The 24,048-nt window shown below is 33.8% G+C and overlaps 1 protein-coding gene across 1 annotated transcript; it reads left to right on the top strand.

Annotated features, from left to right (window-relative positions):
* The first annotated feature begins 12,776 nt into the window (after window positions 1–12,776).
* Window positions 12,777–15,294, top strand: LOC109167921 (glucan endo-1,3-beta-glucosidase, acidic-like). Its single transcript, XM_019316994.1, has 2 exons — window positions 12,777–12,927; window positions 14,124–15,294. The coding sequence occupies exons 1-2, from the start codon at window positions 12,846–12,848 to the stop codon at window positions 15,077–15,079; spliced, it is 1,038 nt and encodes a 345-aa protein (XP_019172539.1). The 5' UTR covers window positions 12,777–12,845; the 3' UTR covers window positions 15,080–15,294.
* The last annotated feature ends 8,754 nt before the right edge of the window (window positions 15,295–24,048 follow it).

Genomic DNA, 24,048 nt, shown 5'->3' with positions numbered 1-24,048 from the left:
ACAGATCAGGTGCAGATGTTGCCTTAGGTGAGAAATATGGTTTAATCTCATATATTGATTCAGTCTAGATCAAGGGTCTAGAATGGATCTTTATTAAAAAAAAATGTAGTGGCACTATGGTACTTTTGTGTAAGTTAATTTTTTTTTTGTCTTTTAGTGCATTTTTTTCCTTCTTGTAGAGTACAATGGTGTACCCTTCAGAGCACATTGTTATGCCTTTAGAGCACATTGATATGTATTCTAGTGCACATTGTTGAGCCTTCTAGAGCATATTTTTATACCTTCCAGAGCACATTGTTGTACCTTCGAAATGCATATTGTTTTTGTCTTAAAGTGCATATTGTTGAGTCTTTCAGATTACATTATTGATCCTTCTAGAGTACATTGTTGTGCCTTCCAAAAAAAATTATACACACTCTTCCAAAAAATAATATTTAATCTAAAAAGATAAAAGATAATATTTAATCTAGGCATAAGGGTCAAATAGACCCTTCAACTATATACTGAAGTGCAATTAGCCCCTCGAACTAGAAAAACCTTCAATTAAACCATTAAACTTGTTAAAATAGTGAAATTAACATATTTGACCTATAATAGCATGTTACCTTCAAGTCACCTGCCACGTAGGATTCCACGTAAGATGTCATGTCATTTAATATTTTAAAAAAATAAATTAATTATATTATAAAAAATAAAATTAAAAAAAAAAAAAAAAAAAAAAACCCATGGCTGGCAGCTTGGCCAGCCTGCTGCCATGGACGAGAAGTCATGGCTTCTTCGTGAACGGAGCTTACGGAGAAGCTCAGTTCATGGAGAAGCCAGCAAGCTTCTCCGTCCAGATTTAGATGGAAAAGCTCGCTGTCTTCTCTTTTCTGTACATTGAGAAGCCAATGAGTTTCTCCGTCCAGATTTGGACGGAGAAGCTCACTGGCTTCTCCATAAACGGACGAATGCATTTGATCGGAGGAGTCGGACGGACGGGACGGATGAATGCATTTGATCGGAGAATTCGAACGGACGGACGAATCCATTCATCGTCGGCAACTACGAACAGACGAATCAGGAGACTTTTGTTTTAAGTTTTTTTTTTTTTTTTTTTTTTTTTTTTTTTTTTTTTTTTAATGAAATTTCACATAAATGCCAAGGAAGCAAAATTAACTTGTTACTTTTTGATGACTTGTTAAAAATGATAATTGCACATTTTTAACAAGTTAAAGAGTTTAATTGAATGTATTTTTAGTTCAAGGGGCTAATTGCATTTTGGTATATAGTTAGAGGGTCTATTTGACCCTTATCCCTTTAATCTAAAAAAAAGGTTATACACACTCTTCCAAAAAATATTTTGCCAACAAGACTCGAATCACATCTATTTCGTTGGTGGAGTACAGATTTCTTTCAAATGCCTACAAAATAATTTAATTAATCAAATTATTAAATATATTAATTAATAAAATATATTTTAACAACACATAGTTCTATTTAAATTCATTTATCTAAACAATCAATCAACGAATATTTTGTCACAATGTCAAACATGTATCGCAATACATATATTCACACTCAACATAGTTGTTGCGGACACTACTACAAAATACATATATATTTTAGTAGTTTAAACAATATATAAAAATTCAAAATATCATATTATTAAAATTTTAATTTTCATACTTTGCATGACTTCCAATTGACAACCCTAGCCCCTCGTCTATTTGTAGGAACATAACGAAATTCCCTATATTAAATATTAATTATAAACATACATAAGAATTTACAATAATAATATAATAAAAGTCAAAATACTCATATTAATAATAATGTATTTACTTACATATTAAGATAAACTTTAACTTTAATGGTGCGATAACAAGCCAAGTCATCCCATACATATACACTTCTTGAGCGTGTGTAAATCACCATAAGTAAACAATGATGTCTACATTTACAGAACACATATATAATATATTAAAAGTTTAATATCTAATATTTCAAATAAAGTTATTAATTTATTAGTAAATTAAAAGAACCATTTTTCTTACTCTTGATGATATATTGCTAAAAAAAATTATTTATTCTTGTACTGCTCCATTACATGAATGAAATATGACGTAACGGCTGCAACATTTAATTTGTCCATATCTTTTGAAATTTGAGTTGGACATGCAAATTGGATTGACGCGACTCGAAACTCATTACACACCCGAAGAAAAAGGACGCGGATTCTTATTCATTATTTATGATTTTACTACCGCAATTTTTTTTTCTTTTTAAAACAATACACTACCCTTCTTTTAAAATGGGTAGCTAAAAGTCTGATTTTGTTACTCTTTTTTGTACTAGTATTACATTTTGCATCATCCAAATATATTTATACTTTATTATGAACAATTAACTGTTACCGTACAACAGTAAAAAGAACAATTATTAGCACTTATCTCTTAGAAAATTTCTTGTAGCGCTAGCTCGACGACCAATCATCCTTTGATTGACTTCTTCAATTCTTAGTGGGATATTATCCCACCATTTCCATTTTCAAGTTTCAAGATTCAAGTTTCAAGTTTCTGGTCTTCCCACTATGTTATTTTCTTTAAAGTCCCGTGTGTAGTGATTAGAGATAGATCGTGGCATTAATAGATTTATATATTTATGATAATGACAATGACAATTGCCGCGGTTGGCAGTGATGCGTATACGCAAATTTTTGCCCAAGAAAGTGAAAATTTTGATTTATTTTTTTTACTATTATTGTGACATTATTATATTTAAATATTAATTATTTATTGATTTTGTTGATACTAGTATTTTCACTCGTGCGATGCACGGAATGGATTTGTTATAATATTTTAAGAATATTTGGATCGATGTACAATTCTATAAATTATAACATCCAATATTATATAGTGCAATTGAAGAATTGAGTTGTAGCGACTGTAATTTCTAATGTTATCATTGCTTGAATTTGAGTAAATAATTGTCCAATTAATAACCAATATGTAGATGTACGCATCCGGTGCTGAAAATTTAGAGATTTTATATATCAGTGTTTATGATTTGTATTAAGTGGCAAATTTGCTCGTTGTCTAGCAACTCAGTTATATAAATCATTTGCTATCCTAATTTATTTTTATGAAAGATATAATTTCTGTGTAGATATATACCAATTTTGTCATCGTCCTCGCATTAAAAGAAAACATAATATCACTGGCTGGAACTACACATTATTGAAAACCTCTTTGTAGACGACATTGGTAGTAGCAACAGAATCTTGTCCATCCTCGTCTAGAGCTAACACCTTCAGGCCATCATGATGGGTGATTCGGGAAAAGCCACATACAATTGAGCATTGCCCATTGCCCACTGCCTATTACATCACTATTTTCTTTGGGAAATCAATGAGCTCGAATTCATATGCATCCCATATAATACATATATTATAGTTAATCTGTTTTCTTTTTGAAATAGTTAATCAGGATCATTTAGAATTTTGAGTCAAATAGTAATATTCATTTCCTTTTTCAATTGACATAATTTATGTGCCATTTTTAATCATAGTTAATTATTTTTTAATACATATCAATTAATTAATTATTAATAATAGATTTTTTAATATTTCAAGTCAATTATTAATAATAGATTATTTTTCCAATTTACCAATACTATTGTTAATCTGTTTCCTTTTCAAAATAGTTCATCGAAATCATTTTTAATTTTCAGTCAATTATTAATATTTATTTCCTTTATTAATTACCATATAATTAACATAGTCATGCAATAGTAGTAACAATCTTCTCTGTGCAAAGTATTCTCAAAATAGTTTGCCCATTGCATGACTATTTCCTCTGGAAATCAATGAGTTCATATACATATGTATCCCATATAATAACTATATTATAGTTAATCCGTTTCCTATTCGAAATAGTTGATTAGGGATCATTTTTAATTTCCAACCAATTATTAATATTCATTTCCTTTTTCAATTGACATAATTTTCGTGTCATTTTTTATCTCAGTCAATTATTATTTTGTTACTACATATTAATTAATTAATTATTAATATTAGATTTTTTTTAATATTTCCAGTCGATTATTAATAACATAATCATTTTTCAATTTATCTATACTATTGTTTTGGCGGTCTGGTCATTTTGTTACCAATTAAGCTTTATTAATTTTTTTACCAATTAATTAATATTCATATTAGTTTGAACGGGAAAGTTGAAGATGATGATTTTACTTTTATTAATAGTATAGATTATTATTATTATTATTAAAATTAATAATTTAATATAGAATTGTATTAGAAATAAGAAAGTAGGAAAGAATATATTATATTAGAAATTGTATTACCATATTTTAATGTACAATTGTAATACAAATAGGAACTGTATTACCACGTTTTTACAATACTGTGCAAACCTTACAGTAGTCTTGACGGGAAGTTAAATTGAAAATTTTGTTTTTATATATAGTATAAATATAGATAGATAGATAGATTGTCGTGTTTGATTATTTAATTATTATAATTTTTATCCTAAAACTTTAATTTTTAAAACAATTTAGTAATTTGACAATTATAATATTTTATTACTGCGGTGTTAAAAATGCTCTTAAATGACATAATACATTATATATTATATAACATAGACAAAAGCTCATTTTTCATTATAAACTGTCAATCAAATTATTGTTTGTGAATATTTTTCTTCCTAAACTTCATCTCTATGACTAACTGAGTTGTCCATGCAAGTTTATTTGTAAATATTTTTTCAATAAGAAGAGGTTTTATTTATTTATTTATTTATTTATTTATATTTTTAACTGCAAGGGGGTTACCCGCTTATTCATTAATTTGATGGTTCATATTACATACATGTCGTCAAGCAGCTATACCTGCAATATCATCTTCAACTAAACAATTATACAATCAGGGGGATTCTCTAATACATGTAACCCTTTGGGGAAGTGTTTGGCTTGCTTGGCTATGGCATCTGCCACACTGTTTTGCTCACGCGTAATAAGAGGAGGTTAATTATACTAAAATTCCCCCTAGAATTAGTTTATTGATTTTTTATTTAATTAATACAGAGCTAATAATATTCAAAATGATCCTTTGAGTAGGTATATTTCTCACTTTGGTTATCGATTATCAATTTATTCAAAATGGTCTCTCAAGTACAGAATTTACCAAATTCAAAAAATTTTGCCCAGTTTATGAACCATATTGGATAAATTGATATGCGATTACCAAATTGAGATTTATGGCATAGTCGATGGACCATTTTGACTATTATCTCATTATTACATAACTCTTTACTAATTTGAACCTCAAACTTAAGGGATCCTCAACAATCCGGCCTTAGAGACTGGTAGAAAATTAAAGGTAAAAAGTATGATGTGTTTCAACTAGTTCACATATATATCTCCAAATACTTATACACTAGACATGAATTGTTTACTAATTTGTGATAAGGTGTCAATTTATGAGTAACCAATGAAAACAAAGTGTTTTATTTTTTAAATTATTTTATTGATCATGATATATAAGTAAATATGGTGTGATTTTACTAGAAAAAATAATTTTGACTATGTTATTGTAGTACAGGTACATTTAATTCCATTAATTAAGAGGGAGTATGAAAGTTGAGAAGACCGAGAAAATTAAGTCCTTTGAATAATTAAGGTGGCGGCCATGGCGGAGAGATTTGGAATCACAAGTTCAATATTTTATTGTCAACAATATTGTTTCATTTTCAAAAATAAGCGTTATTCTCATATTGACATATTTTTGGAAATGTCATATTGACATATGATATTTATAATTTATAATATTTTATCATATCTTTACCATCTCAATTCACTTTCAAAGTATAATATAATACTAAAAATACTCAATTTAGTCATCGATTATAGTGAATTTTTTTATTTAGTCCTAAACAACTTTTGTTCTTAATTAGGTTCGACTTCGATTATTTTACGCAATTCAGTCTTCGGTTATTAGAATCAAGGACTAAATTGAGAAAATTGACTATAGTCGATGACTAATTAAATTGGGTAAAATTACTATAGTCGAAAACTAATTTCGGTAAAACTACTATGGTCAATGACTAAATTGGTTATTAATAGAGGTGAAATTATCAAGTTATCTTAATAAAGGACTCAGTTGAGTAAAATCATCAAAGTTAAAGACCTAGTTAAGCACAAAAAATCATTTAAGACTAAATTGATAAAAACCACTACAGTCGAGAACAAAATTCGATATTAACTCTAATACAAAAAATAACATTTAACTTTATTTTAAATTATTGAGACCCAAAAGGCTAATGGTGTAAAATTTGCAATCATTTTACAACACAAGGTTAAAGAGTATTGTTAGTATGCGTATAGTTTGAGATAATTTTTGTTACATGTTTTAATTTTATTTAATAAATAAAATAAAAAGAATAAAAATAGTGACACACTATTTTTTTTTTTTCTAAGGGGAGTGTATTCAATCATGACTTTCATAGAGTTTTAAAGACTTTTATGAACTTAAAAAGTTTGGAGGTATTCAATTAAAACTTTTAGAGAGTCTTTAAAAGTCATGCAATATTCAATCAAGATTTTTAAAGAGTGTTTAAAAGTCGTGTGATATTCGATCAAGACTTTTAAAGAGTATTTAAAAGTCTTGTGGTATTCAGAAAGTTATGAACTTTTGTAGAGTTTTTAATTTTAGGACTTTTGTAGACTTTTCCTTCTCAAATATAAATAGTTGAAATCCAACCATCAACTCTGATCTATGTTTTCAAAATTTTCTTTCTAACAACTTTGAATATTTTCTCTCTCTATTTAAACTCTATTTTTTCTCCATATTTAAACTTTATAAACTTATTATCCTATATTTTCCTCATACATAAACTCTACCAATTTTCCTCTCTCCTAAACTTTACAATCTTCCTCTACAAATTCGAAATAATATTATTTTTACTTCATTATTGCTTGTTTATATTGATTTTTATTTCTTCTATGAATTTTTTATCCCTAACTTTCTCTAATTCTCCCTAAATACATGAACAAACCAAAATTTTCATCGTTAAATTATAGTATATGTTTCATAATATTCATATAAATACTTATATCTTTAAATTTTTATTTTTTTATGTTTACATTCATAATATATATATATATATATATATATATATATATATATATATATATATATATATATATATTTTAACAACAGGTTATTACGAATAGCGAACTACTGTTCGAAACAGCAGTTTGGGGTTGCAAACTATAGCACCTTGCTGTTGTTTGCAGTCTCAAATTGCTATTGCAAATAATAGTTTTTTGCGTGATGCCTAGCAATATATCAAGTATAATTTTTTATATATTATTAATATTAGATTTTTATTTTTTTATTATATGCAACTTGTAATTATATTTTTAAATATTTTATTTGATCAATTCTTTTATTATAAATTTTATTGTTCAATATTGTTATGAATTTCTAATGGATTTTTTTATGTTTATTAATAATATATATAAGTAATTAGCATAAAAGTCTCAGCATACTATGGATAAAAATAATAATGCTGAGAATGTTGATGTAGGTGACGAACTATATAATAAGAACAATTTTATGATATGTTATAAATGTTTTGTAAGAAAATTATAAATGATAAGAATCAAAATCATTGAAAGTTTGTAAGGATGTATTCAATTTAGAATTTCAATGAATTTTGTAAACTTTTTAAAATAAAAAGTCGATAAAAGTCTATGAAAGTTTTTTATATAGACTTTTATAGAGTCCTATAAAGTTTTTAAAATTTTTATTTGAACGACTCTATGAAATTCGATCAAAGTTAACTAAAATTTATCATTTTAAAAGTTTTTAAAACTCTACAAAAGTCATGATTAAATACAACCTCCTAAATCAATCAAAATATTTTATGTCAACAAAGAATTAAAAATGAAGTAAAAAGTGAATACATGTAAGCCTATTCCTATATGTATCAGTCTTCATCATCTTCATCTGATCCATATGAAGATCCTACTCAACATTGTAATCTGGCTGGTCGGTGCTCTACAGTACCTCACTGCTCTACAGTACCTCACTGTTACGCGGTCTGATCTTTCTTTTACTGTTAATTAACAATTTGTGCTAGCTAGAACATGCATTCACCCACTTCTGCTCACTAGGGCGAGCTAAAACTTGTTTTACATTATATTAAAGGTATGCTTCATTATGGTTTTCAGCTCCGCGCCTCCGCAAGTCTACATTTATTGAGTTGCATGTCTTTACGAACTTTGATTGGGCTGGTAATCCTGATGACCGAAAGTCAATTAACAAGTAAGTCAACGAGTGGTTTGATGTTTTTCTTAGTCATAATTTGGTTTCATGGGTGTACCGAAAGCAATGGATATATAGTTGCCCGTTCGGGCGGAGTACAAGGCCTTGATTGACGTTTCTGCTGAGGTTACGTGACTGATTTCTCTGTTGCGAGAGCTTGGTAAGCCAATTATTATTCCACCCAAGTTATGGTGTGATAATTTGGACACTATTTACCTGTGTGCTAATCATGTTTTTCATGCGCGTACTAAACATGTAGAGATTGAGTATCACTTTGTTCGTGATAAGGTTGCTAAGAGAACTGCAAGCTAAGTTAAATATATTCATCTCAACTAAAGACCATCTAGTTGATATCTTTACGACTAAGGCCCTTTCTGGTGCCCGTTTGGTACTTTTACGTGACAAACTTAACATTATTGTGGGGCATCAACCTTGTACTTGGGGGCGTATAAGACTCCAATATTATAGTTGTATTAAGATACTTATTGTTGTCCATCTTATGTACTTATACTATATGATTATGTTGTATATAATATTATAGAATTGAGGTTCTCTCTCTTTTATTTTTACTTTTTCTATTTTTTTTCTAGAGAAAGAGGAAAATATCAAGGATCAATGACTGATCCTCACAGTGTTGTTGGCTCCCAAAGTGCCCAACTAATCATCCCTCAGAAGGCTTCTAATGCTCAAGGGTGCTATATGTCAAACACTTCTCTGTCTTCAACATGCAAAAGGGCATGCATGCTTTGCGAGACTATCCGCCACCCTGTTGTGTTCTCTCGGGGCATAACAATAACATTAATGATAAAAATACTGTTGGGCATAAATATAAGACTCCACTATTATAGCTGTATTAGGATACTTATTGTTGTCCGTTCTGTGTATTTATGTACTATATGATTATGTTGTACATAATATGCCAGAACTGAGGTTCTCATCCCCGGCATTATCCCTCACTATCTTGTTTGTTTTAGATTGTCTTTTTCTCTCTCTTATTTTTACTTTTTTATTTTATTTAATCTCCCAATTAATGCATAAAAATACTGTTGATTGCACCGAACACTTTAAAAATATTGATTTGATTTGACGTACACTAATAATACCAAAAAGTATTGATTTGATTTGAAGTCTTAAATCAATCTTGAAATCCTTTTATTAAAATTTTACAATAATTTGAGTTGGTGAATTGATCTGAAAGTCTTCACAAATTTCTGATATATATATATATATATATATATATATATATATATATATATATATATATATGGATAAATCTTGATTTATTCGTTTGTGTCCTTTTCATTTCTTTTGGTTTAACTACTACTACTAATTCAATTTTGCCTTTTATTAAAATTTTAAAATAATTATTTGAGTTGGCGAATTGAAAGTTTTCACAATTTTCTGACATGGATGAATCTTCATGATTTGTGTCCTACTCATTTGTTTTAGTTTAACTAGTATATTTTTGGATTGTTGAAACTGAAGTAAATTGCTTGATTAGTTATGACCTTATTATAATTTGATTGGACATTTCTAATGTACAATATATAACATGTAATACGATGATTTTATTAGATTAATTTTTTTTTATTGCATTAGGTTAGACAAAGTATGGGTAAATAATTTTTCAAAGATTTAAAGCAATTAAATAATTGCAATTAAAATTTTCATTCTTCAAATCTAGAATTATATATATTTGAAAAGGAATGGGTTGTTATGAGTTTCTTGCAATTGAACAAATGGTTTTTTTCTTTTTCTTTTTTGGCGGCGGGGTGGGGGTAGGGGAGGGGGGCTATAGAGAAGCCTCTGAATGGCCACAATTAATTAACCCTTTGTATCAAGACTCTAGTCTTGATAATGTTTATAATATTGTTATACTATATGCTTATTGTACTAGTAGCTGTAGTTAAAGTAGACTTAGCTTAGCCTATTGTATATGAGTGTTTTGAGTAACCTGTTCCTATAGGTCTCTAGTGTTGTAACTGACAGAGATTATCGATCAATTTCAAACGGATTATTCTCATATGGTATCAGCAAGTCAATTTTCTCTCTCCAAATTTCCCCTCCGATGTCGACGAACTCATCTGAACGAACGGTGAGTGCTGCCACATCTACTTCGGCCACCACCAATTCCCTGAATACTGCCCACCAGTTCGTTTCGATGAAACTCACGACTCGCAACTTCCTTTTTTGGCGAACGCAAATTGTCATGTTCCTCTGAGGCCAGGGACTCCTCGGATACATTGATGGTAAGCATCCATGTCCTCCGGCCAACATCTTGGCTACTCCATCCACCGGCGAAATGGCGTCCGGCGCGACTGCCACCTCGACAGTCAACCCCGCCTTCACCGCTTGGGTTCAACGGGATGCCTCAATCCTCTCTCTGCTCATCTCGTTACTCTCTGACGAGGTGATGTATCTTGTGGTAGGCCGCTCCGTCGCCCGGGAAGTGTGGCTATCCATTACAACCGCGCTGGGTTCCTCCACTCGTGCCCGTTGTATCAATTTATTGGGGCAATTTCAATCTCTCCGGCAGGGAAACAACTCACTGGCCGAATACTTGGGGCGAGCCCAATTGATCGTGGAGGCTCTCTCACTCGCCGGTCGACCTCTTTCCCTCGACGAACAGGTACTCTACGTTCTCCGGGGACTCCGGCCGGAGTACCGAGCTCTCGTTGCTGCCCTCACCGCGTCCAGGGCACCGGTGACGCTCCCACAGCTGTCCGACCTGCTGCAAGCTCAAGAATTCATCTACTTTGATGAATTCCCGAGCACTAACTTTGCAGGAACCCCCACGACACTGATTACTCTCATCTCTAGTAGCGTCAACCCGGAGAAACTCTTTTACGTTGTCCAGATGGTGATTCAAAACCATTATTGTACCCCCAATAATTTCCATCCCACACGATGTTGGCTAGAAAATTAGCACACTTATTACTTGGCGACCGCTCTCCCTCACCCACTATCCTGGTTCCGTTCTAGTGCAGTCCCTTGGTGGATGACTCATCGGCTCTTAGTGCCCTAACCTCTGCTGAATAGTCACCCTCTCGCCCAATAATTCCAAGACAGGCATAGAAGCGGTCGGTCAATGTCCAACAGAGCCGCCTACTTAAACATGTTCCCCTCGGCCCTTCACCTCTCTTCTCCGGGAGCGAGGTTAAGTTTCAGGGTGGCCGTTGGTAGCATGGGTCGCACCGCGACGCTAGGTCCTCTCTCACCGTGGTGATATCACTTCATCCTCTTGCACTGATGCTTGGGGCACTTGACCTTGAATCCCTGCCACCAATTGGGTTAAAGTCGTCGTTGCATGCTGAATGACTTGGGTCGTCGCATACAGATCCACATGAGGTACTTGTGCTCTGGGCTCTTGCTGTCCTCCACCACAATTGTTGTTGAGCTGGTCACGGAAGTTACCATCATGTTGTTGTTTAGCTGGTCCCGGAGGTCACCCTCACGGTTGCTGTTGAGATGGCCCCGAAGGTCGCTTGAGTTTGTTTGTCTAGCATCCATGTGAGCACTTCCATTGCCGTTAATTTCTTTGACTTCTCCCATTAGACCAATAACATCGGATCAGGGGTCTAGTGTCCTATCCAATTAACCTGTCACATCTTTTATATCAGATTCCCGTAAATCTCTCAACAGCTTCAATCGTATACCACTTAGCATTAGTTGACAATGTTTGTCTGTAATTACAAAAACTTATATTATTCTTGGATAAGATTGTTTTTCTTACTAAAGAACTATAGAAGTATCTATATTGACTTTGTTTGATAACATAGTTAGTTTATCAGTTAATTTTGACTTGTTTTATTACTATTAGTTGTTTGACTTGGTTAAACAGTAGTGTTTGGTTTTTTTTTTTTTTTTTTTTTTTTTGTAACAGTTTATTGCTTCAAAATGTTAAAATTCAAAAAGATGCCCAAAGTAGTTTTTTCGATAAGCTCTTTGAGAAAATAAATTATAATGTGATTAGCTATCAATTAATTTGTCAAACCCACTAACACAATCACCTAACAACTATTTGCCAAACACTCGATTATTAGCTTTTGTGGGTCATTATTGAAGTAAATTTATGACTTTAAAAGTTAGATTTAAAAAAAAAATACAAATAAAAGAATACCTGAATTTTCTGGTATTTATTAATTATTAAATATTACGTAACAAATATTTGTTCCTAAATATGATGTGTTATTTATAGCTATTACCCAAAGACTATTCTTTGCTCAAATTTTCTATAGGAAATTTGATAAACATATGTCGTACTCTCCCACCATTTATGGCGATTAAATGTACATTAAATTAAAATAAAAATTGCTTCATTTTTTTTCTTTGTCCTATTTTATTAGGTTGGTCCTAATTTTCCACAGACCACTTGACCCAAAAGAGTTGATTTTGGCGTTGTTAGGCTTCGAGTTTTCCTATAAAATGAGCAAAAAATTTACATTGGTTCATCATATCAACCACATCTTTACTACTTGTCCTTTTTTAGATTTTATTTTGTTTTCCTTTCAATTCCCTCATGGCTCTGCAACATCCACTGCCTTGCAAATCCTCCATGGCTGCACTCATTCTCCTACTTGTTGGGTTGCTACACATAACAGGTTTCTCTCACTCTCTCATGCATCTTACATTTAGGAGAGAGAAAAAATAAGTATTTTTTGTTTGTCCGACCACGAAGTGTAATAGGTAGGCCCTAAGTATAGAAATCACTTTTAAACTCATATCATATTCAGACTAATTCACGTTTGTACATGGGCGGACTGACCCAATTAAGAGACAAAGTGTTGACCATATTACTTTTTTCTTAGGAGAAGGGATTTTGAACTCTCGACCTTTTTAGGGTGGCGCAATTGGTCAGCGTGCTCATCTCATAGCTTTAAAAAAAAAAAAAGTATTTTAAATTCTTTTTGACGATAAATCAATTAGATTCTTTATTATTACATAATCTAAATTGATCATTGTCAAGTTTAACAGCGATTACGAAATTGATTCATCAGTGATGTGAAACAATCTGGGATAACATTTGTGTCCACGTGGTAGGGATGGATCAAATGGACCGATTGTATTTTTATTTTGTTTAGATGCTTGCCCTTACATGCGTCCATCTTCATGGAATTTACGTGCTACATGGTGGAAATGATTTTTATTTTTGTTTTTCTAATTTATAATTCTAAAACTAAAAAAGTTTGACATCACATGATAAAAATATTATTTAACATATCAAGTTTTGTTTGTTTTCTAACTTCATTTGATTTAGAGATATCAAAGTAAGGTGCATCTATTGCTTCTCATGTGGTCGTGCAACTTTGCACCATTATGTATGCATAAATGCATCACCACGTGTTTAGAAATGTATATGTGTGTTGTTAGGTTTTCGTGCAGACATGATTTTCCGTAGGGACGTGCGGTCACTCACCATTACACCGTACATACGTATAAATGCACCACAAGGTGTTTGGAAATGCATAATCATTAGGTGTGGTGCATCCGTGCATTTTTTTGGTGTATGGTGCATTTGTGGTATATTTGTCTATTTCATTTTGCTGTATTTTCGAATAATGTTTGGTGCATTTATATATACCTAATGGTACAATCCGCAGTTCCGCACTGGCCACATGGGAAACCTTGTATGTCCACATTTGATCCATCACACACACACACACACACACACACACACACACACACACACACACACACACACACACACACACACACACACACACACACACACACACACACACACACACACACACGGTAATATATCCTCATCACTGATTCATTTTGTCGTCCTTTGCAGAGGTAGAGTCCATTGGAGTTTGTTATGGTAAAAACGGCAACAATTTACCATCCGAAACCGATACCATAAACCTCATGAAGAGCAATGGCATCCGAGGCCTGCGAGTCTACGCCGCCGACCCCCCAGTCTTCAACGCTGCCAGGGGAAGCAACCTCGCCGTCATCGTCGACGTTTCCAACCCTAAGCTCCAAGAGCTAACCGACCCCGCCCGAGCCAAAGCTTGGGTTCAAGCCAACATTGTACCCTATGCCAACGCCGTCAACTTCAAATACATCGCCGTCGGGAACGAGGTGTTCGCCGGAAACCCCGACACGGCTCGGTACGTCAACTTCGTCATGCCCGCCTTGCGAAACGTGCACAACGCGCTAGCGGCGGCTGGGTTGCAGGGCAAGATCAAGGCCACCACCGCCACTTACTCCGCCGTCCTGACCAACACCTACCCGCCCAATCAAGGCGTTTTCCGGGACGACGCCAAGGGGTTAATGAACCCCGTCGTCCAATTCCTCGCCCAGACCGGCAACCCCTTGCTAGCCAACATTTACCCTTACTTCAGTTACAGAGGCAACCCCTCTCAGATCCCGCTTTCCTACGCTCTTTTCACCGAGCGCAACCCCAACCCCGCTGGCTACCGCAACCTCTTCGACGCGCTCCTCGACTCCATGTACGCCGCCGTTCAGAAGGCCGGCGGTCCTAACGTGCCCATTGTTGTCTCGGAAACCGGCTGGCCCTCCGCCGGCGGCTTCGCGGCGACGACGCAGAATGCTGCCACCTACTATAGGAATCTCATCTCACATGTTAAAGGAAACGCTGGGACTCCGTTGAAGCCCGGAAGGTCAATTGAGACTTACCTTTTCGCCATGTACGATGAAAACCTGAAAGGCGGTGATGCAGTGGAGAAGAATTTTGGAGTGTTCCGTCCTGATAAAAGTTCAAAGTATCAGCTTAACTTTAACTGAGGCATAAGCTGATTAATAGTATTACAATAATAAGAATAATAATAAGAAGAATAAGAATAATGTATGAGACAGAAATAAATTACAGAACTGTATGGATCATTGTATCCCGTACAGAGCATAAGATGGGGCAATAAAGTAGTAAATGCTTTATGCATGGATCCAACATACTTTAATATGTTTGAGCATTTGATCAATAAAGTTTCTTGTTTATATATATTATAGTTTTTTTTTAAGTATGGAATAATGCCCAATGATTATTTTTAAATAAGTATTTTAAAGTATATTAACACAATATTATATCGAAGATGTTCATGCATATGTAAATAAATATTGAATTTGTTTATTTAAATGGGTAATTCAAAATATATAAATGCAAGATAATATTTATAGAATTTTCTAATCGATATTTGGTAGTGGTAGTTTTCCCCTACATGTTTCATGCATTGTGAGATGGTAAAGTAAGTTATCATGTGAAAATATTGAACAAAATATTAATATTTATTATATTCATATAAAATACTTGGTAAATAAATAAATAAATAAACAAATATATATATATATATATATATATATATATATATATATATATATATATATATATATATATATATATATATATATATATACACTGTATTTTGTATTATAATTTGATATTTAATTACAAGATAATGTAGAAAGAAGACAATGGAAAAGTGAATATAATAAATTAATAAATGTGAAGGTAATGAATCTTTGAATTGTAGAAAATAAAGATAATATAACTAATGAAATTATATCTATTTTTAAATTTTTTATAATGAATAATTTTTTTTAAATAAAGGCATTATAGACATCTAATTCTAAATTAATTAAATGCATATGTATTATTTTTTGTTGTAGCTACTACTTTATTTAGTTTAATAAGAGTAATAAAGTGGCGTACATACTTTTCATTAACAATAATGCAATCATTGATTTATTTTTAATTTACATTCGTTGTTGAGACAAATTGTTTTGAGAGTGTATCAAAGACAATTGTTAGAATTCCTGCCAATATAGGATGATAATAAATAATTCAAAATATATAGTTACAATAGATATTTTTATAATAATATAGTAAAAATTAACTTACAAATTTCTTTAGAAGTTTTCATGCATTGATAAAATTATGATGTCTAAACTTGTTCAATTAGAGCCAGCGGGATGTCAGCATTGTCATTCATTAGAAAATGGTCCTACTGTTTTAGAGTTCAGGTGTAATTGTATTTATGATCAACAATTTTGTAGTTAGGTCGTGCACGCCTGAAAATGATGTAAGAACAATTTTGTCCGATAAAAAAATAATAGTATGATATTTGTAAAGTAATGTACAATAATTGTACCATTATAAAAATACATACAAAAAATTAATACCATAATGACCTAAATCATACCAATAATGCAAAAGTATAATTGAAATATTAAGTTTTTTTTTTCTGATCTAAATAATCAAAAGAAGATTAATTAAACAAAAAAAAAACAAAAAAAAAAAAAAAACTTAACATAAATATGTTTTTTTTAATGCATAAAAATCAAATGATTTTTAAAGTTCTTGATTTATAATCTTTGATGCTTAATTTTGAATATTATGTATTTAGTCAGACTAATTATTTGAACAAAGTTTCTGTTAAATTTTATATTATATATATTTTAAATATATTTTAACATATTCGTAGTGTATGTTTAACAATTATGCCAACTCTAATTGGGATGTGGTTCGAAACTAACACTTTTCTTATAGAAATTAATGCGTAAGTTAAAATAATAAATAGTTAACGGAATATTCCGTTACTAAAGTTTACGCTAACGGAATTTAGGTTATTTAAGGGAAGAAAATAATATAATAGAGGGTAAATAAGAAAAATCAATAAAAAAATACTAAAATCAAAATAATATGAACAATTCATTTTAAGAAGCAATAGTATAATATGAATCATTCATTTTAAGAAACAATAGTACCGACATTTTTTTGTTCCAGTTAAGGGTCTAACATTATTGGCTCTTATTAGAATTGTAGATTGTAGATAGATTGTAGATACATTGTAGATATTTGGTGTGATTGTACACATAAATTTATGTGTTTAATTATTTAAATGCTAGTAATATAAACCCACAGCGTGCTCCCATGGTCACGGTGGACCTCTCGGCCGGGAGGTATACTCCAATCAAGCGTATGAAATTTGTTGAGTTGATTACTTTAATTTGATATGGATTTAAGGGTGCAAATATGCATTTGCAGTTATTTTTAGATCACTTTTTATTTTTTTCACTCTCTCTCCAAAATAAGTTTTCTTGGAAAGACTTCTCATGAAAAATTGAAGTTCATTTTAGCTTGTAATTAATTCATTTTTATTTCAATTTCAAGAATGCATCTTCCGTTGTTCTTGATCTAAGCTAAGTCTTTTTTCCTTACTCTATATTTTCTTTAATTGAATAGTACTTTCATTTCAATTAATCATGCTTTCATTCCAATTTCAAGTATGAGTAGCTATATTCCTTTAGGATTTGGATTGAGCTCTTTCTTATGGTGCTATGTGATTTTAATTGCAACGTGAGATAGTGTAATGACTCAATGATGGTTCTAATTGTGAGCTTGGTGGTTTATATGGACTCTTGCATAATTTGAACCCAATTATGCAATAGGTACATGGATAAGATGTTGTCACTATGAGAATAGAGCATCACCGTAGTCACACCTCTCGGTAGTTCAAATTTTCTTTGAGAAAAAGGGATCAGAGTTGGAAGGAGACATGAACGCCACATGTTTTATGAACACCAAAGGGATTATTGGAGTTGGGCCCAGGGAGGTCCAACACAACCGTGGTTGGTGAATTCACCTTTCAAACAAAGCTATAGACGCTTTCAAGGGAAATGGCTATAACTCTTAGTATCTTTCTTGTATTTCCTTTGAGCAATTCGACTTGGCTGCCTCTTACATTTCCAAAGGGCCCCCCCTTTATAGTGGGTCACCCTTGTTAATTTTAAATGCATACATTAAAGTGCCATAATGTGGCTTATTAAACCCAGAGGCCGTTGGGCTGTCGTTATTGGGCCTCCTAACGGCCTGTCTGACCGAGCTTTGAAGGGGTTCCTTAAACGCCAACGGCTATCTTTCTGAACCGATCTCTGCTTGCGCCGACCCCTCTCTTGCGCCGACTCTCTGCTCGCACGCCTTCCTGGACTCGGCTATATCTATCTCTGGGCCATCCTTCCTTTTCGTTGGGGCCGATCTTTTGTGGGCCCAGCCTCCACCTCTTCCTAACTTCTTTCTTCTTTGGGCCCTAGGCCCGTTGGGTCCGCACCCTATCAAAATATATATATATATATATATATATATATATATATATATATATATATATATATATATACACACACACACACACACACATTATTAATGTTATATTTTAAAAATTTTTATTTTATGTAACTAGTAAGTATATTTTTATATATTTTTTTTGAACAATTTTCTTACTATAAATTTTTGTATTCAATATTGTTATTAATTTTCATTTGAAATAGTTTTGTTTGTATATACTTATTAATACTATATAAGTGATTGATATATAATGTCTCAACGTACTGTTGATATAAATAATAAAGTTGAGAGACTTTGTAAGGACTTCATTTTAATCTTCTTTACTTTCATACTCCCTCTTAAATCGAATTAAATGTACATTTAGTCCCGTACTACACTAACAAACATAGTCAAAATTTCTTGCTTAGCTCATTATGTCAGTAAGTAATATTTGGCAGAAGAAATTAAGGTAAGTGGGCAAATTTCTTAATCATACAATTATTGTAGGTAAGTGGGCAAATTTCTTAATCATACAATTATTGTGGCATTACTACATTTAATCAAAATTTCTTAATCATACAATTATTGTAGGTAAGTGGGCAAATTTCTTAATCATACAATTATTGTGGCATTACTACATTTAATCAATGACTTTTACAATACAGTATCAAATCATACAATTATTGTGGCATTACTACATTTAATCAATGACTTTTACAATGCAGTATCATATCACCATCACTGAAGCTCGAACCCATGATCTCTCATATGGGAGATCCACTTTGCCCCACTAGACCACAAGGTTATTGGTTTGGGATAATATGATTATTCCATAATTTTAATATTCCATTTTCTACCTTAAAAATGCTCATAAATGACATAATAAGAAATATAACGTACTGGGGGAGAAAAAAATGAGCCTGGTAAGCTGGGATGTGATCACAACCGAGAAATCACGTAGAGGCCTGGGACTGAGAAATATGCATGCCATGAACACTGCATGCATGGCGAAGCTCTGCTGGAGGATCAAGACAGAACCTGACGCCTTATGGACACAGACGCTAGTCACAAAGTATAACCAAGTATCAGGCCCAATTCGAATTGAACCTCGCAGAAGAAACACTTCAAATGCATGGAAGGGGATCGTTGCTGCCACCGAAATTTTGGAGAATGGTCTTACGCATGTAGTCCGGAATGGAAGGTCGACGCGCTTTTAGATGGATGCTTGGCTTACACCAAAGCCCTTATATGAGAAGCTGCGGGGAACTTGGGGCTCCCAGAACTTTACGTAAATGTGGATGAATACTGGGATCCAGTCAGAGGGTGGAAATGGGAGACGTTGCGGCAATCTCTTCCGTATGAAGAACTGGAACGTCTCGCCGGCTTTTGTCTAGCAGAGCCCGACGTAGAGGACGAGTGGGGATGGGGTCCGGACATCCAAGGACGCTTTACGGTACGATCAGCGTACGGCTTGGCGATTGCACCCACGGAGAGGGAGGTAGACAAAGACTGGGGCTCATTTGGGCGCTAAAAGTGCCGGCCAAAATCTCGATATTTTTATGGCTTGTTAAACACAAGAAAATTATGACCAACTACGAGCGAACTAGGAGACACCTTACATCTAATGAGTTCTGTTATCGTTGTGCAGGACAGCGGGATGACTTGAATCACTTGTTCAGACGTTGTGATGCAGCGAAGCAAGTTTGGGAGAAGGCCTTACACAGGCGCACGGTGGAGGCCTTGCGAAGCCTCGATTGGGCGACATGGCTCAAGAGGAATCTGCAAGGCGACATGAAAAACGGGTTCGAGGAAGGATGGCCTGAGCGCTTCGCAACCAGAATTTGGTGGCTTTGGAGTGGCGGAACGAGGAGATCTTTAATGGTACGTGCGTGTCCGTAGAACACAAGCTGGATTGGCTGCGATGCTGTGATGGCGAAACTGCGAATGCATTCCAAGATAGAAGCTGGCCTCTGTCAAGATTCAATCTGGAACACGAAGCCAGGTTGGCCTGGACTAGACCGGAGGTGGGATGCTTGAAGTTGAATGTGGATGGCAGCCGCAACACCCACGGGCAAGCGACCTGTGGGGGTGTTCTCCAAGATAGCAATGGGGGTTGGCTCAGAGGTTTTTACAACAAAATTGGAAGATGTCCAATAGAAGCTGCGGAAGCTTGGGGCGTGTTGCAGGGCCTGCGGATGGCTAAGGAGTTTGGCGCCAGGCGAATCATTCTTGAATGTGATTCGAAATCGATGGTGGAGGCTTTACGAAAGGGTGATGGCCATAGACACCATTTAAACAACATTGTGAGGCTATGTGTTAGGGAAGCTGAGAAGTTCACAGATTTGCGGTTTGAGCACATTTACAGAGAACAAAACCGCCTGGCGGATAAACTGGCGGCCATGGCTTCTTTACAGCAGGGTGACCTCCATATTTTAGAGACACCGCCGCGGAAACTTGAGGAATTGATTGCCCTTGACAAGATAGGAGCTTCATCGACTAGACGAGCCTGTAGACAAAGAGCTGCAAATGTTCATTAGATGTGTTGGGTTCCCCCCTCCTCTCTGATCTAAAAAATAAAAAATAAAAATAACGTACTGTCAAAGATCTTGTATGTAGTCTAGTGGTACCAAGTTGTTCTTCCATATCACACTTTCATTTATCAGGATTATGTGGTCTAATGGTATCCGGGTTGGACTTCCATTTGGAAAGTTGTTAGTTTGAGCCTTAGTGGAGGCGTTATTAGCTTTTTGTGTTTCAGTAGGTTGAGAAAGTATATGAACAGATACTACAATGTAATAGAGCAAGTAGCATTCAAAAAAAAATATATATATCACACTTTCATTTATTATATTATATATAAATATTTTTCAATAAGACGATAAGACTAAAACTGTAAAATTATTGAATTCATAAAATTAAAGCTATGACGTTAGGCGGCGTTGTCAAATTAAAAGTAAAAAATTATGTGACAACATTGTAATACCATAATAATCGTGAAATTAAATGTAAATTTGTCTCATTCAAAAATTATTACTCCCTCAATCTCATTTTATCTGTCGTAAAAAATTATGTGACAACATTGTAATACCATAATAATCGTGAAATTAAATGTAAATTTGTCTCATTTAAAAATTATTACTCCCTCAATCCCATTTTATCTGTCGTAGTTATTATCTATTGGTCAAACCAACTATTTATTCTTTACTTATTTCTATAAGCATTTTTTTTTTATAATTTTCAAATTTAATTTTTTTTTGTGATTAATAGTATTTAAATATATAAATTTTATATATTAATTTTAAATATAATATTATAAAAGTTTAAATTATAAATAATTTTAGTCAAGTTTCATTAATCGAATTTAACACATAAAATTGAACAGAAGGAGTATCAAATACATCGCATAATATAATTTTGTTGACCAAATGAGAATTGCGTACGCAGCATCCCTGCCAAACGCGGAATGCAATAGTACGTCACTATCATAAATACGAATTCTATAAGTACAGTGCCACGTACGATCCCATCTCTGATCAACATGGGAGTTTGTAGAAAATAATATAGTGGGAATTCAAGAATTTTCAAAGTTTTTGGGTATCATTTCACTAATAAAAAACCTTATCAGTTGAAGGTTGAAAAGAAAACTATATTATTAGTGATAAGGTTGAAAACAAAACTATAATTAATATCCCACAATGCATTTGAGAAGTGAGTCAAAGCTAAGGATATATGATGATCAAGCACGCACAGAAAACTAGCTAGGGGATTTTTTAACCATCAAGCCACATTCAAAGTCTTAGATCTTGTTTGGTAAATGGCTGTTAATTGATAGTTGTTAGCTTTTTTTTTTTTTTTTTGAAGGTCAATCAATGGGTTGTATTCATAGATAAGCTGAAATAGCATTAGGTGGGATAATATCCCAATACATAGCTGTATCATACTGAAAAGCTGTAGAAGCTAAACTATGTGCTAAATAATTCTGCGATCTAGGATGAAATTAACATGACTATAACTAAAAGTAGACAAATAGTTCCTGCATTCATCAATAGCATAGCCAACATATCATCATGTGAGCAGCTGTGGTGTGGTTAAATAACTTTGTAGCATCTGGCAATCCGTATAAAGCTCTACATCTTGATCTCCACGCTCGCGTAGCCAAGATAGAGCCTCCTTAAGAGCATATGCCTCAGCCATTAGTGGGGAAAAACAATGTGGCAAAGGCGCGGTGTATGCCGAAATAAATCGACCATCTGATCCAATTATTACTGCTCCTACCGTTGCTGCATTGTCCGTATGATGATATCCAGCATCGACATAGCACTTGGAATGTATTTGTGTTGGGGCGTGATTTGCTGTAGTGTGGGACACGGCTTCGTGGGCAGTAACGTGCACTAGGGCGCTGGTTGACGCCACATTCACTTCTCCTCTCGGCGTATGGACATGACGCCATGCAGATAATTCGGCCTGGGCCGCGGCGAGCAATCGTCATGGTCTGGGCAAACATGCTTCCCAAATCGCACCATTCCGAGCCCTCCATAAATGATAAATAATTGCAGCTGCGTAGGCAATACCATCAGAATCTAGAATATTTAGCATTGCACTAAACCATTCATAAAAAATATTTGTCACAATATTTGTAGATGGAAGGTTAGATAGAGCCCAAATGGTCCTTGTGTAGTCACACAAAACCAATGCATGCATAATACTCTCATCTGCAACTCCACACATGGCACACACCGGATCAACCTCTACTCTCTTTATAAGCAAGTTATTGGTAGTAGGGAGGATATCACTCAAAGCTCTCCATAATAATGTCTTCCATTTGGGTGGTATTTTTTGCTTCCACAATGTTAGCCATTTCGTAAATCCCTCATTCTCAACATTCTCATAATTCCCCAAAATACATCTATATCCATGTTTAACCGTGTAGTTACCCTTGGGGTCCCCATGCCAATACCACATATCATCATAGCCTGGGGAGACTGGTATTTTAAGAATTCTAATCACATCACTGGGTTCAAAAATATCAGTGAGCAAATCATGATCCCAAGTGCCTGTAGCCTGGTCAATTAAATTGATTACCCTGGCATTACTCAGTTGGGGTGGCATTTCTGTCTGGATCATGGGTTCGTCTTCATCTTGCAACCATGGGTGTCCCCACACCAAGGTAGAATTTCCATTCCCAATTCGTCTTCTAACCCCACTGCAAATTAAACCCTTAGCCGCCAAAATGCTCCGCCAACAGTGGCTTGGGTTGTTCCCGAGGACCGCATCAGTAAAAGGTTGGCTCGGGTAATATCTTGCCTTATAAACTTTAGAAACCAGAGAATCTGTATTGGTTAACAATCTCCAAGTTTGCTTTCCCAAGAGTGCCACATTGAAAGCTCTTAGGTCCTTAAAACCCAATCCACCATACTTCTTTGGAATACATAACTTATCCCAGGCTTTCCAATGGGTTCTCTGGTCATTCCCTGAACCCCACCAATACCTATTCATCAACCGCTCAATAGCCGTACAAATAGTAATAGGCAATAAGAAAACACTCATTGAGAAAGTAGGCATAGCCTGAGCCGCACTTTTCAATAAGACCTCCTTTCCTGCCTGTGACAATAGTTTCTTGTTCCAAGACCCTATTCTTTGTCTGATCTTGTCTCTA

Source organism: Ipomoea nil, unplaced genomic scaffold (assembly GCF_001879475.1).
Source record: "Ipomoea nil cultivar Tokyo-kokei standard unplaced genomic scaffold, Asagao_1.1 scaffold3170, whole genome shotgun sequence".
Classification (NCBI taxonomy): Eukaryota; Viridiplantae; Streptophyta; class Magnoliopsida; order Solanales; family Convolvulaceae; genus Ipomoea; species Ipomoea nil.
Note: the sequence above shows the minus strand (reverse complement) of the source record. Positions and strands in the feature narration are given on the sequence as shown.